Below are 12,799 nucleotides of genomic sequence, written 5' to 3' on the forward strand. Positions count from 1 at the left end.
ATTTGTTACAGCTGGTTTATCAGATTGTTTACCTTTCCATTCTATCAAATACTGCAGTTTTATGAAAGCTGTTAGTTTCTAAAAATTGATGTACTAAATGTTCCTTTGCATCAGTGCTTTGAAGTACTGGGGTTAGGCCATAGTGAGATAAGTCTCTCATTCCAAGCTTGTCTCAGATTCATATCAGTAAATGATCACTCTGTGTTACAATTAAAAACATATGATCAGCACATTTTAAAATGTGCTGGAGAACTACTGTAACCCAAACTGGGGTCTTCTACCAGTTGCAACCATGTAGAAGCTTAAAACTGTGAGAAAATAAAAAGCAAGAACTGTTACGTTCCAATGTGGCATTAGAGCTGTCAACGTTAACACATTAATATGTAATTGCAATATCATAATGACATATTAATGTGTTAACGTTGACAGCCCTAACACACACACACATATATATATATATGCCCCGTGTGTGGAGCTGCACAGCGACAACATGTTAGCGCGGTTAACCCGTTAACGCGTTATATGTACAGAGACATTTCAGGGATTTAGAGCCATTCTGTCCAAACTTTTGACTGGTATATATGGTGTTGCATGCACATGTCTACACATTTGCCTTTATCTCTCTGTACATTCTGTAATTGGCATCTCTCTTTTAAGCAGGACACTGAATTTCACACCTTCACACCTCCTTTATTTTACCCAAACAGCATCTGGAGTATTTAGAAGATCAAACAGTCAAACATTCTGATTAAAAGCTGAAATTTAAAGCAGTTGTGTTTTTCAGAAGCCAGATGTTTGTTTTGGATCTTTGTTCTCCATCTGTCAGGGAGGATATATTTTGTTCAATTTAAGACGGCAAAACATTTCAGGTGTAGCCAAACTGTGCAAAGTCACAAAAAGATTAGATAAAACAGGATAATAGCTTTTAGTTGAAGGGACTTTCACTAATTCTATCTTGATGAGGTCATTTAAGTACTAGTTAATCATTTGCATTATCATTGTGCAACTGCCCTGACTTGTTGGTATAGAGATCAATGTTACAGAAATTGTGTAAATCTGCACAGATGCTTGTTAATCAAATGTTCTGTTAAAGGTGTTCAGGGACAAACAAAAAGCATCTGTGCCTTGAAAGGTTCATCAGTGAATCTGTCCTGCTCACATCAACATCCAGCTTCAAGCATGAACTGGTACAGTGTACACAGGGGGGGCTTCAAGATTGAGACCTCTGCAGATGGAAAGTACAGCATGTCAGCAGAGAGTAACTTGACTCTGACAGTCAACAATCTAGCAGAGAATGATGCAAACATTTACTGCTGCAGAGAACCTGCTGACAAATCAGACTGCTGCAAAAGGGGAATTTCTCTCAGTGTTGCAGGTACAGTGGTTTTATCAAACGCGTGAAGAACTCATTTATGAATAATCAGTGTATTGATATTATTTCTATTAACGATCCTCTCAGAGCTGCAGGTAAAGGTGATTCCTGCCACAGAGGGACAGACAGTAACACTGATGTGCAGCAGCAGCTGTCCTCTGACTGAAAAGCCTGCAGCCTACATCTGGTACAAGAACAGAGAGTTTCTCTATGAGGACTGGTCTCCCTGGTACCAAGAGCTGCTCAGCAGTGAGGAAGCAGTCACATACTCCTGTGCTGTCAAAGGCTACGAGGATCTCAGAGCCCCTCAAGTCTCTGTGGGTGAGTCATGATGTTCAGTGTGTTACAAAATAAACTATAAATAAACTAAGTCAAATAATTCTGAGTAAACATACTCAATACTTTAATATTTATTTTCACATCCAGATTCCATCACATCAACATGCTTCAATGTGACGTACACTAAAAGCGAAATGTGTCCTTATCAGCAGGGATCAGAACATGAGCCTTGTTCCATCACATTTCCCAGAGGTGAACACACAAACACATCTTCTTACTGATCTCTGAAAAACACTGTTTCTACATTCACTTTTTTAACCCCTCAGCTGTAAAAAGGCTGAAGGGTTAAAAGATGTTATTGGCAGTTGGCATGGACACCGAGATTTGTGAATGCGAGAACGAGTAGGATTTCCAAATTGCTACAAAAGGCACATGTACTAAAAATCTTTGATGATTTTGAATCTCAGTGACACTGACCTCGAGGTCAAGGTCAAAGTTCTAGTTTTCTGAAAATTTTGTGATTGCAATAATTCAGGAATGAATTCAACTAGGACTTTCACATTAACAGCATAGGTACATCTACTAAGAAGCTGAGGGGTAGCACTGGCAGTCACCAGTATTTTTTAAAAATGAAACAATTTCATGTTCCAGGTCATACGTGAATGACATTATGCTTTGGGTGAAAAAAGTAGAATGCCAAGATTATTACTGAAGTGTGTGGATGCAGTCAATGAAAATGCGTTAAACTGAAAACTTCCCTGATGAGGAAAAGACAGAATGAGTACACAGATCGCTCTCGTATAATGAAAAGAGAAGTGAGTTCAAGTACCGTTGTTCTTTGAACTCACCTCTATAAATCTGCTCCCATTCACAAAACCATGTAACTGACACACATAAACTTATTAAATATGCATAATAACATAGTGACTGACGAAATTGTATTCATCATCTCTTCAGTGGTACATGTTGTAAGGACACCTGGGAACACACTGACCTGTAGCAGCTTGTGTCCTCTGATCGACCCTCAAACTGTCTATGTGTGGTATGAAAATGGAAAACTTTATAGGGAAAATATAAGAAGCATTTCAACTCCAAGTTCTTTGAAAAACAACTTTTACTGTGCAATTAAAGGTCATGAGCATCTTCAATCTGATGACGTCTGTGAGTATAAAAGAAAACTATTAATTCTGTTAATTAATAACAAGCTGTTATCTCAACATGCAGACACCACAGTCAACTTTAAATCGTCCATCTATATTTCAGGTGTTCAGGATAAAAACTGCTGGACAGTGAATTATGTCAGCAGGAGAATCTGTGCTCTGGAAGGATCTTCAGTGAGCATTATCAGTAAATACTCACATCCTGATAACATGAAACCAGACTTTAAATTATGGAATAAAAAATGGAGAACAGGTGATAAGGAACTTGAAAAACCCATTGAGCCTTCAGGTCGTATGGAGTATCACGACAAAGTGAAGAACCAACACACCCTGACCATCAAAAACCTGATGAAGAATGACTCAGGAGAATACACATTCATCTTGAAACGAAATGATAAAGAGCTGAAACTGCCTGGAGTCTTTTTGATTGTCACAGGTACAGTCTCCTAACAAGATAACCTAAGATGTTTCATTCATTTAAGAGCCTCAATGTTTTACACTAAAAAGCCTAAAAAAGCCTAAAGTAAACCTGAGCAAACAATACTGAATGTAAAAGTGCCATCAGCAAAATTTCACTGATCATCACATTTTAGCTGGTCTAAGAATAAGTGCTTCTTGTAAAGCTGTTGACTGTCCTTTGCTTTCCACATTGACCTGTATCACATTACCCATCAAAATGCTATCCTATATTAAAAAAGGTAATTGGGAAATTTTTATGAGATTTATAGTTTTTAATAATTTAATAATGTTCCTCTTTCAGAGCTGAGAGTGAAGATGAGTCCTTCTGCAGTGGTGACAGAGGGTCAGAGAGTCACACTGACCTGCAGTACCAGCTGTCCTCTGACTGACAACACAAACTACATTTGGTACTTGAACAGTCGACCTCTGACCCCGAGAGAGAACCAGAACAAACATCTGATCCTAGACCCAGTCAGCAGGGAGAATATAAGAAATTATTCCTGTGGTGTTAAAACCAACAAGGATAACACCACAGCTCAATGGCTACCAGCAGCTGCAGGAGGTTTTGCAGCTCTCCTGTTAATAATAATAATACTTCTCACTGTGTTCTGCTGCCGGAGGTGAGCATCACTGTGTTCTCGTTTAGATCAATCATGTTCAAACTCTGATTTGAAATCTGTTATTCAGTCATATCCTTTCGTGTTTGACACTCAGAAAAAAGACGGCTTCTAGTCATTCTCCAAAGAGAGAAATATCAGACAACAAACAGCAGGTACACAACACAGTGCATCCAACAATCCTGTTTTTCTTTTACTTGATCATTTATCCTTTGTGTGGATAGATTTTTTTGTCTTGTTTATCTCACCAATGTCTTAACATTGGTGAGATAAACCAATGTTTTTTGTCTCCTCAGGTCAACCATAATCCCATATATGAAAATGAAAACTTCTCAGCTCACTACAGTAGAATGCCTGTCAATACACACCAACAAGCTCATCTCTATTCCAATGAAGGTGAACTTGACTCCAATCAAGGTGACCTCTACTGCAATGAAGGTGACCTCTACTGCAATGAAGGCGAAGTCTATCCCAATCAAGCTGAACTCTATTCCAATACAGCTGATTTATACTCTAACATCCAATATTGAGTCACTGCCTTTTACACAGAAAAGAACTCAAAAAAGCACCACAGCTGTTGTGTACAGAGTGTAAAACAACCACACTCTAAAATGGCACACAGAATACAGTAGAAATGAGTAGAAAAGTAGAAATGCTTGTGGTTTTAAATTTAAAGATGTTTGATCATGAAATGCATGTGTTGTGTACAAAGTATAAGACAATGTAAAAATGTTATTGCTAACTTTGTATAACATGCAAACTGTCCTACTTGTGAGCTTTGTGTTGTTGCTTTCTGCGTGGTTTAGAGCTTTCAAACCAGTTAAAACTTAAAGTCATCATTTCTTCTTTCTGAACCATACATGAACTGATAACGGCTTAACTTAAATCAATAACCTTTAAGAGTATTAATAAATATTTAAAAAAGCGCTGTAGTAGTTTAATTCTTTCAGCTAAAACTAGTGTGAAGATTTATCTGAATAATCATTTGTCTCTTATTTCTTCAGGTTTTTCTGTAAGATTTTTGAATGTTTGATGTTTGAATGACCCATTTTCCCTTCTATTATTACCTCTTAAAGAAACTATTTGTTATCAGAATGTTCAAAAACATCACACAGTTAGGTGACAGTGTTGATACAGCCCGTGACTTAGGATGTAATTATTATGTAAAAAAATAGTTATTAGTAGGTGCGATAGAATAAATGAGTAATAATTCAAGATCTCTTAGGAGAGAAGAAAAGTGTCCTGAAATACTGAGTAATTCCGAAAAAAGTTTAGAGAACAAGATTACACATAAATTGTATATTTAAGTTGATAACTATGTTTTTCACGACTTTCATTGGAAATACACGTTTATTTTTACTGAAAAATTCCAAGGTTATATAAGCAATGATGTTATTTCTAATATTAATTAATTACATGTTATTAACCTAAACATTTGGAATCTTTGTCATATGAAAATCCACCATTATAACCGCAAACAAATGGCAGAAAACAAGTGCAAATACGTGTAAAACCAGTTCTGCTTTAAGGTGAGTTTCCTGCAACCAATGATTCCATCTATCCATTCTCTTCTGCTGGAGCCTATCCCAGCTACCACAGGGTAAGAGGCAGGGTACACCCTGGAAAGGGTCTGTCCAGTTTGTCACAGGGCTAACACATAGAGACAGACAACCATTCGCACTCAAATGCACAATTTAGAATTACCAACCCCACTAACTGCATGTCTTTGGAACGTGGGAGGAACAAGGACCCATGCAAACATGGAAAGAACATGCAAACTCCACAGAAAGGCTCCAGCCAGGTGGTGGAATTGAACTCCGGACTTTCTTGCTGTGAGGCAACAGTGCTAACCACTGTGAAAACCTGTCATATAACATTTCATGTTATCTTCTGCTGTGCAGACTTGATAACAGGTAGGCAGACAACAATAGAACATGTTACCAATACCAGCAGGATAACTCAGCAAACATGATTAGATCCCTCAGCATTACTGTATCATGAGATATGATAATATTGTCCTCTAGTGGACGTGTCTCTAACTGCAAAACAGACAAAAAAAAAAAAAAAAAAAAAAAACAGGAGAGGAGCCCCCCAGAATTGTCTGGTTTCATATTTTATATTTCATATTATTTTATTTTTTGTCTATCAATCGATATGTCACAACAGTTGAGACAGCAAATAACCACATTCAAACCTTCCTGGCTGATAAACTGATGCATGTGGATGCCTCTCTTGTGTCCTGGATTGTGGATTACCTGACAGAAAGGCCACAATATCTGCGTCTTCAACACTTTGTGTCTTCCACAGAGATCAGCAACACACTCATGTCAGAAAATAAACTGGACTGCGTTAAAAGCACCACTGCATTCTGCAGGAAGGGCCTGAGTCTTATCTATTTTCTGAAGCTGCTGAGATCTTTTAACATGTATCGGACAACGCTCAGGATTTTCTATGAGTCTGTTGTGGTCAGTGCCATCCTCTTTGCTGTTGCATGATGGGACAGCAGGTTGAGGGTCACAGATGCCAACAGATTACTGATAGAAATGTAAAAAGATGGATGAGATAATGAAGCTGTTTTCTAATGAATGTTTCTGTTAAAGGTGTTATTATTTGGAACTTTGTCCATGTTTATTATGAGCATTAATGCTATAACTGTCACGATCCCGGATTTTGTACCCAGCGTTTTCTGTTTGGGAAATATCACTACCATTTGTAGTTTTTAGTTTAAATATTACCTTTGCTTTGGTTAGGTTTTCATTCTGATTTTGTATTCATCGTTTTCTTTGTTATTCTCAAGTTTTTCTGGTCCTCCTGTGTTGTCTATGCCTCATCTACGTTTCTGTGTCCATGTTTAGTGAGTTTATCTTTGTGTTTTCTTTGGCCTGTCAAAATCAGGTGTTAGTCTGAGTCTTAGTGTTGGTTCCCTGTTTTATTTTGATAGTCTTTTGCCCTGTGTGTGTTGTGTTCAGTTTTTCTTTGCTCTTTTTCATTAATTGATTCTGTTCACTTGCACCTTGTTTTCCCCAGCAGTGTCTCTTTCCCCCATAGCCTCATGTCTTTTCAAGTCTATTCAAATTCCCCTCTGTTCAAGTTTTCAGTTTAGGTTTTTGTTCCTGAGCTCCAGCAATAAAGCTGTTTGAGTTTAGTTAAGCCTGTCTGCCAAGTCCTGCATTTTGGGTTCTCTCGCTGCTTGGCACACACCCTCACTTGATAGTAACAGTAAAAATATGACAGTAAAACCAAAAGTATTTAAATTCTTAGTAACCAGCAATCATTAACATCAATTGTCCCTGAGTGTAAAATATAGAAAGATTGGTAAAAACTTGGCACATAACATAAATGAGTAATGACATTTACAGTCCTCACTTGTTGAGGGTTAAGCAGAGAACAATAGAAAATGTTACCAACGTGTGCAGAATGGCTCAGAAAAGATGATCAGATCCCTCAGCATCAAGACTGTTGCATTAAACATGGAGTTGCTGACACAATGAGCAGTAATTATGGTCCCTTCTGGTCTCAAATACTAAACAACAGAACAAGAGAGAAGGTGCTAAAGGAATCTGAAATTGTGCTTGTTTTTCAGCATTCAAACAATAAATCACAGAATTTGAGGCAGGAAACAACAAGAGTGAATGTTGAACACAATTTTTATTTAAAAATTTACAGTGTTTATCTCTGTGGTTGAAGACCTGTTGTCACTTCTGAGTGTTGCTCAAATGTGATAAAAGCTGTCACTTTTAGGCCACACCCAGCACCCATGTGTAACCAGTATCAAAAAAAGTCTGCATTTCCACAGCAGTTCATGTTGCACAGTGAGCTTGAATCTGGGGTTTCTTGATCACCGCAGACATTTGTATTCATCACAAACCATAAACCACCATAATTAGATATGGACAAAAGCTTTAACACACAGCTTTGTTCTCAACAGCTTAAAGCACCCGAGGTGACTATTTATTGCACATTTATTTAAAACACAAGTGCACGCAGCAGAGTCAAAAGACACAAAAGACTGAAAGGAAAAGGAAGGAAGTTTGGTATTAGCTTCAAAGCTGCACAAGATGTGAAACCACTGAATAACAGTCAATCTCCCCCCCTAACCTTTCACTCTGAAAAGGAGAACAGCTTAGGTGACCGATGACTCACTTTTTTTTTTTATTCAAGCTTTCACTGTCAATGTTAAACGTTAAAGTCTGGACTACAACAATCATGCCGTTCAGGAATGTTTGTCGTCTCTTTGTGAGTGTCATCATTTACATCACAGGTATCAGTGATTATTTATTTGTGCCTATTTAAGAATGAAAGTAACCATAGCTAATCCTACTACATGATTTATAGATGACAACTTTGAGTTCAGATTAGTTCCTAATGTAAACTACAGAATATCTCTCTCTTTTTGACAGAAAGGTTTTTTTCTAAAGAAAGTTTCTGTTTAAGGTGTTAATGGAGGACAAACCAGGACCTGTGCTCTCAAAGGTTCATCACTGGATCTGCACTGCTCACATCAACATCTGACTTCAAGCAGAAAATGGTTCACTATCCAATGGAAGGGAAATTATGTTCAGAGTGAGCTCTCTGTGGATGGACAACGTGTAACGTACAACATGTCTGAAGGGAAAAACCCAACGTTAACCATCAATGATCTAAGAGAGAGTGATGCAAACGCTTACTGCTGTATGAAGACTACAGACAGTCCACAACTCTGTTGGCTCAACAGAATTACTCTTCAAGTTGTTGCAGGTACAGTGACTTTTACTCATTTATTACTTTCCAAATGACATCATTGTATAAGTTGTTGTCCATCATCCTCTCAGAGCTGCAGGTAAAGGTGATTCCTGCCACAGAGGGACAGACAGTAACACTGATGTGCAGCAGCAGCTGTCCTCTGACTGAAAAGCCTGCAGCCTACATCTGGTACAAGAACAGAGAGTTTCTCTATGAGGACTGGTCTCCCTGGTACCAAGAGCTGCTCAGCAGTGAGGAAGCAGTCACATACTCCTGTGCTGTCAAAGGCTACGAGGATTTCAGAGCCCCTGAAGTCTCCGTGGGTGAGTCATGATGTTTATTCTGCTATATTATTTGACAATAAATAAATTTGATATGAACAGAAATCTCAATTCTAAATATAAAAATAATCTTGTTACAAATATTTAATTGCATTACTTTTTCTTCAGATTCCATCACAGCAACCTGCTTCAGTGTTACTTATGCTTATGGAGACATGTGTTCTTATAAACAGACATCAGTGGATGAGCCGTGCTCCATCACATATCCCAGAGGTGAAGTTGTACAACAACAACACCACCAAAACTCACATGTCAGATTTGTTGAGTCCAACATTTGTATGAATTATATAAACTTTATGAATATATCTATGCACAGTAACAGGAAGTGTATTTATCTTTTATCAACAGAGCTTCATGTTCAAAGGACTTCTTCCATTTCTGGGTTTGTTACACTGGCTTGTAGTACAAGATGTAACCTGACAGACCCTCAGACTACCTACCTCTGGTACCACAACAAACAAAGCTATTATGAGAATCAACATTATTCAGTTCAAAACTCTTCAAGAGGCACATTTTCTTGTGCAGTTAAAAGCCACAAACATCTTCAATCTCCAGAAGTTTGTATGTGTTAAAAAAAAAATTATTGATTCACTGACATCCTGAAATATAGACCAGTCAGTCATTTCATAATCAATCTATATTTCAGGTGTTCAGGATGAAAACTGCTGGAGAGTGAATTATGTCAGCAGGAGAATCTGTGCTCTGGAAGGATCTTCAGTCAACATCACAAGTGAATACTCACATCCTGATAACACGAAGTCAGAGTTTAAATGTTGGAGTAAAAAATGGAGAAAAGATAAAGTGGAAGTTGAAGAGCTGATTGAGGCTGCAGGTCATGTGGAGTATCAGGACAACATGAAGAACCAACACATCCTGACCATCAAAAACCTGAAGAAGAATGACTCAGGAGGATACACATTCAGATTCAAGAGAGATCATGAAGGATGGACACAGTCTGATCTGCCTGGAGTCTTTTTGATTGTCACAGGTAAATCTAAACTCTTCACTCAGCAGACTTTACTCATTAACAGGACTGTGAAAATATTCCATTACAGAGCAAGGATCAAAAGCAAACAGACATTTTCCTTTTGTAGAAAAATTCACCCTTTCAGTGTTTTTTGTTTGTACAGTCAGATCAAGTGAAAAAAAACATCATTTTTGTCTTTTAAAATATATAAAACTATTTTATAATCTTGATCAAATATTTTCTAATTAGCACTTTGCTATATATATCAAATACACACAAATATTCATTTTCCTATTCACAGAAATTAAGAAAATGATAGTCATTAAAGTTTCATGTTGGATTGAGCAAATATCACAAGGTGGAATATTAAAAAAACATCTATATAACCCACACGTAACCTAGAACAGTAACAATAATGGCATGAATAGCTGAAAAGGAATTAATAACCCCAGTTGTCAGACAAATACAATGAAATAAAGCAAACAATCCCTGTAAAATGTCACAGAAATGAAGAACTGAGCTTCAGTAAATTTTTATGTTTTTTCACTTAAAATATGGCATTACTCTCTAAACATGATTTAAAAATGACACTGGCGGTTTCTGGAGTCTAATAATAATAATAATTATTATTATTATTGTATGTTCTTCTTTCAGAGCTGAGAGTGAAGATGAGTCCTTCTGCAGTGGTGACAGAGGGTCAGAGAGTCACACTGACCTGCAGTACCAGCTGTCCTCTGACTGACAACACAAACTACATTTGGTACTTGAACAGTCGACCTCTGACCCCGAGAGAGAACCAGAACAAACATCTGATCCTAGACCCAGTCAGCAGGGAGGATGCAGGAAGCTACTCCTGTGCTGTGAAAAGCAACAAAGATATCAGCTCTGCTCCAAAGACTCTCACTGTCCAAAGTATCACAGGGACATGGACACCAGCAGCTGCAGGAGTTTCTGCTGCTCTGCTGGTTTTAATACCTCTCACTGTCTGCTGGTGCAGGAGGTAAGCTACACTGTCTCATCTGTCATACCTGTCATGGTTAAACTGTGATATGAAACAGGGTGGCAGTAGCTCAGGAGCTAGAGCAGGTCATCTGTTGATCAAAAGGTTGGTGGTTCGATTCTTGCCTCCCTCAGTCTGCATGCCAAATATCTTTGGGCAGAATACTAGCTCCCACTTGCTCTCCGATGCATCCATCACAGTATGAATGTGTATGCTACTGAGAAAGCATAGAGTGAATGTGGCATGTTGTATAGCGTGCTTTGAGTACTCCAGGAGGGTAGAGAAGCGCTATCTAAAAAATCACTACATTTACCAAATGTTTTAACATTTTATTTATTTATTTTTGTGCAATAGAAAAAAGAGGACTTCCAGTCAGTCTCCAAGACAAGAAACGTCAGATAATAAACAGGTTAAAAAAATCTCTCATTTTCTCTTCACAGGAAAAATAATTTATTCTCCATCACAGAAAAAAACTTTAAAGTCATTCATCATGCTTTTTTTTCTCACTTACATCCTAACCTCTTGTAGCCTTTTTGTCACTGGAGCTCACCACCTACCTCGATCATGTTTCTACTCAACAGTTGTATTTTTTTTTATGTGACTAAAACACATTCACATTATGACACAGTGTCATCAGCTGCATCTGCACACATCTAAAGCTCTTTTGGGGAGGAGACCACTGAACTGTTATCCATAAAAAAATTCTCACCATCCTCTGCACGAATTGCTAGCCATTAGGACTGCAGCTATTGGTTATTTTAGTAATTCAGTATTTCATCAATTATTCCATAGATTAATTGAATAATAAGAAATACTTTTAGCTTCATTAATGACAATAATAAATAAAAAAATGTGTTTTACTGGATACAAAGAATGAAAGGAAAAAAAAACTAACCTATTTAAATCTGATAGATATCATACATCAAAACGTTTTGCAAAATGTACAACGTTTGCAAAAAAGTAATTTCTTTATTTGAATGAGGCAAAAACTGAATCCTTAGTGTTAAATAACCCAGTGCTCATATCATTTGTCTTCTTTCTGTAGATGCACCCTGGTCCCATTTGTGAAAACATCTCAGCTCATTACAGCAGAATGCAGGTTAATATTAAACATCAACAAGATTTCTACTCCAAAGAAGCTGATCTTCATGCCAGCGAAGCTGAGCTCTATGCCAAGGAAGCAGAAGTTGACGAAATTGAAACTAATATCTACTGCAGCATCGAATCGTTGTGATTTAACTAACAAAAAATCATTTAAAGGGAGCATTTACTGATGGGGATAATAATGAACTATCACAGAAGGGACACCACAACTGATAAGTAGAGAGTAAAAATCATACATCATAGTGGAAAATAAAATACAAGAGTAAGAAAAGTAGTAGTGTTTAGAAAAATAGAAATGCTGCAGCTGATGAAATGTGTTGTACATGTCCTGCAAAGTACAACACAACTTCAAATGATATGCACATGCAAGCTGAACTACTGTACTGGATGGTTTAGAGCTTTGGCAAAATGTCTGTAAAACTGAATCGATGAAACATTAAAATCATCATGCTGGCATTTTTCTCTCTTCTTCTGGACCACAAAATAGCTCCATCACTTTACGTACCTCCGCCTTTATACTGCCCGCCCTGAAAAGTTTTTATTAAAAATATATCTGTCTCCTCCGCTTGCTCACAACTTCTATGGGTAGAGAAAAAAAAATTGCACAAATACATGACAGGTGTGCCATTCTTCCCAGTGGTGCTGCTCCAACACTGCCCTTCCTCTCCTTCTGACAGCCAGCCACAAACCGCACCCAGCTGCCATATACCTTAATGCCGCCAACAGAGGAAGTCAGCCATAGCCATCTGTGCCCCCAGCATCTGTACTACCTAAAATG

At 37.7% G+C, this 12,799-nt stretch overlaps 3 protein-coding genes across 3 annotated transcripts in view; all 3 read left to right on the forward strand.

Annotated features, from left to right (window-relative positions):
• The window catches only part of LOC146517339 (zinc finger protein GLIS2-like), a 340,746-nt gene extending 335,662 nt beyond the window's left edge, over positions 1 to 5,084 (forward strand). Inside the window, exon 8 of the transcript XR_014874584.1 lies at positions 5,063 to 5,084. The gene's annotated coding sequence lies outside the window, so the exon portion shown is untranslated. The remainder of the gene's footprint in view (positions 1 to 5,062) is intronic.
• Positions 983 to 4,808, forward strand: LOC146517356 (uncharacterized). Its single transcript, XM_085163089.1, has 8 exons — positions 983 to 1,375; positions 1,460 to 1,693; positions 1,799 to 1,903; positions 2,609 to 2,812; positions 2,915 to 3,247; positions 3,572 to 3,890; positions 3,985 to 4,042; positions 4,184 to 4,808. Exons 1-8 carry the CDS (start codon positions 1,180 to 1,182, stop codon positions 4,415 to 4,417), a joined length of 1,683 nt encoding a protein of 560 aa, XP_085019215.1. The 5' UTR covers positions 983 to 1,179; the 3' UTR covers positions 4,418 to 4,808.
• Positions 5,085 to 8,093: 3,009 nt separating the features above from the next.
• On the forward strand, positions 8,094 to 10,936 carry LOC146517357 (cell adhesion molecule CEACAM5-like). Its single transcript, XM_085163147.1, has 7 exons — positions 8,094 to 8,148; positions 8,322 to 8,624; positions 8,699 to 8,932; positions 9,059 to 9,163; positions 9,299 to 9,511; positions 9,597 to 9,938; positions 10,572 to 10,936. Exons 1-7 carry the CDS (start codon positions 8,094 to 8,096, stop codon positions 10,919 to 10,921), a joined length of 1,602 nt encoding a protein of 533 aa, XP_085019273.1. The 3' UTR covers positions 10,922 to 10,936.
• The last annotated feature ends 1,863 nt before the right edge of the window (positions 10,937 to 12,799 follow it).

This window comes from Neolamprologus multifasciatus, chromosome 6 (assembly GCF_963576455.1).
Source record: "Neolamprologus multifasciatus chromosome 6, fNeoMul1.2, whole genome shotgun sequence".
NCBI classification, from domain to species: Eukaryota; Metazoa; Chordata; class Actinopteri; order Cichliformes; family Cichlidae; genus Neolamprologus; species Neolamprologus multifasciatus.

Excerpts from the sequence above, each read along its gene's own strand:
- LOC146517356 (XM_085163089.1), top strand. The coding sequence starts at position 1,180 with ATGAACTGGTACAGTGTACACAGGGGGGGCTTCAAGATTGAGACCTCT. Across the intron at positions 3,248-3,571 it reads AGTCTTTTTGATTGTCACAG|AGCTGAGAGTGAAGATGAGT; the intron begins GTACAGTCTCCT and ends TTCCTCTTTCAG. Across the intron at positions 3,891-3,984 it reads ACTGTGTTCTGCTGCCGGAG|AAAAAAGACGGCTTCTAGTC; the intron begins GTGAGCATCACT and ends TTTGACACTCAG.
- LOC146517357 (XM_085163147.1), top strand. The coding sequence starts at position 8,094 with ATGCCGTTCAGGAATGTTTGTCGTCTCTTTGTGAGTGTCATCATTTAC. Across the intron at positions 8,625-8,698 it reads TACTCTTCAAGTTGTTGCAG|AGCTGCAGGTAAAGGTGATT; the intron begins GTACAGTGACTT and ends TCATCCTCTCAG. Across the intron at positions 8,933-9,058 it reads AGCCCCTGAAGTCTCCGTGG|ATTCCATCACAGCAACCTGC; the intron begins GTGAGTCATGAT and ends CTTTTTCTTCAG.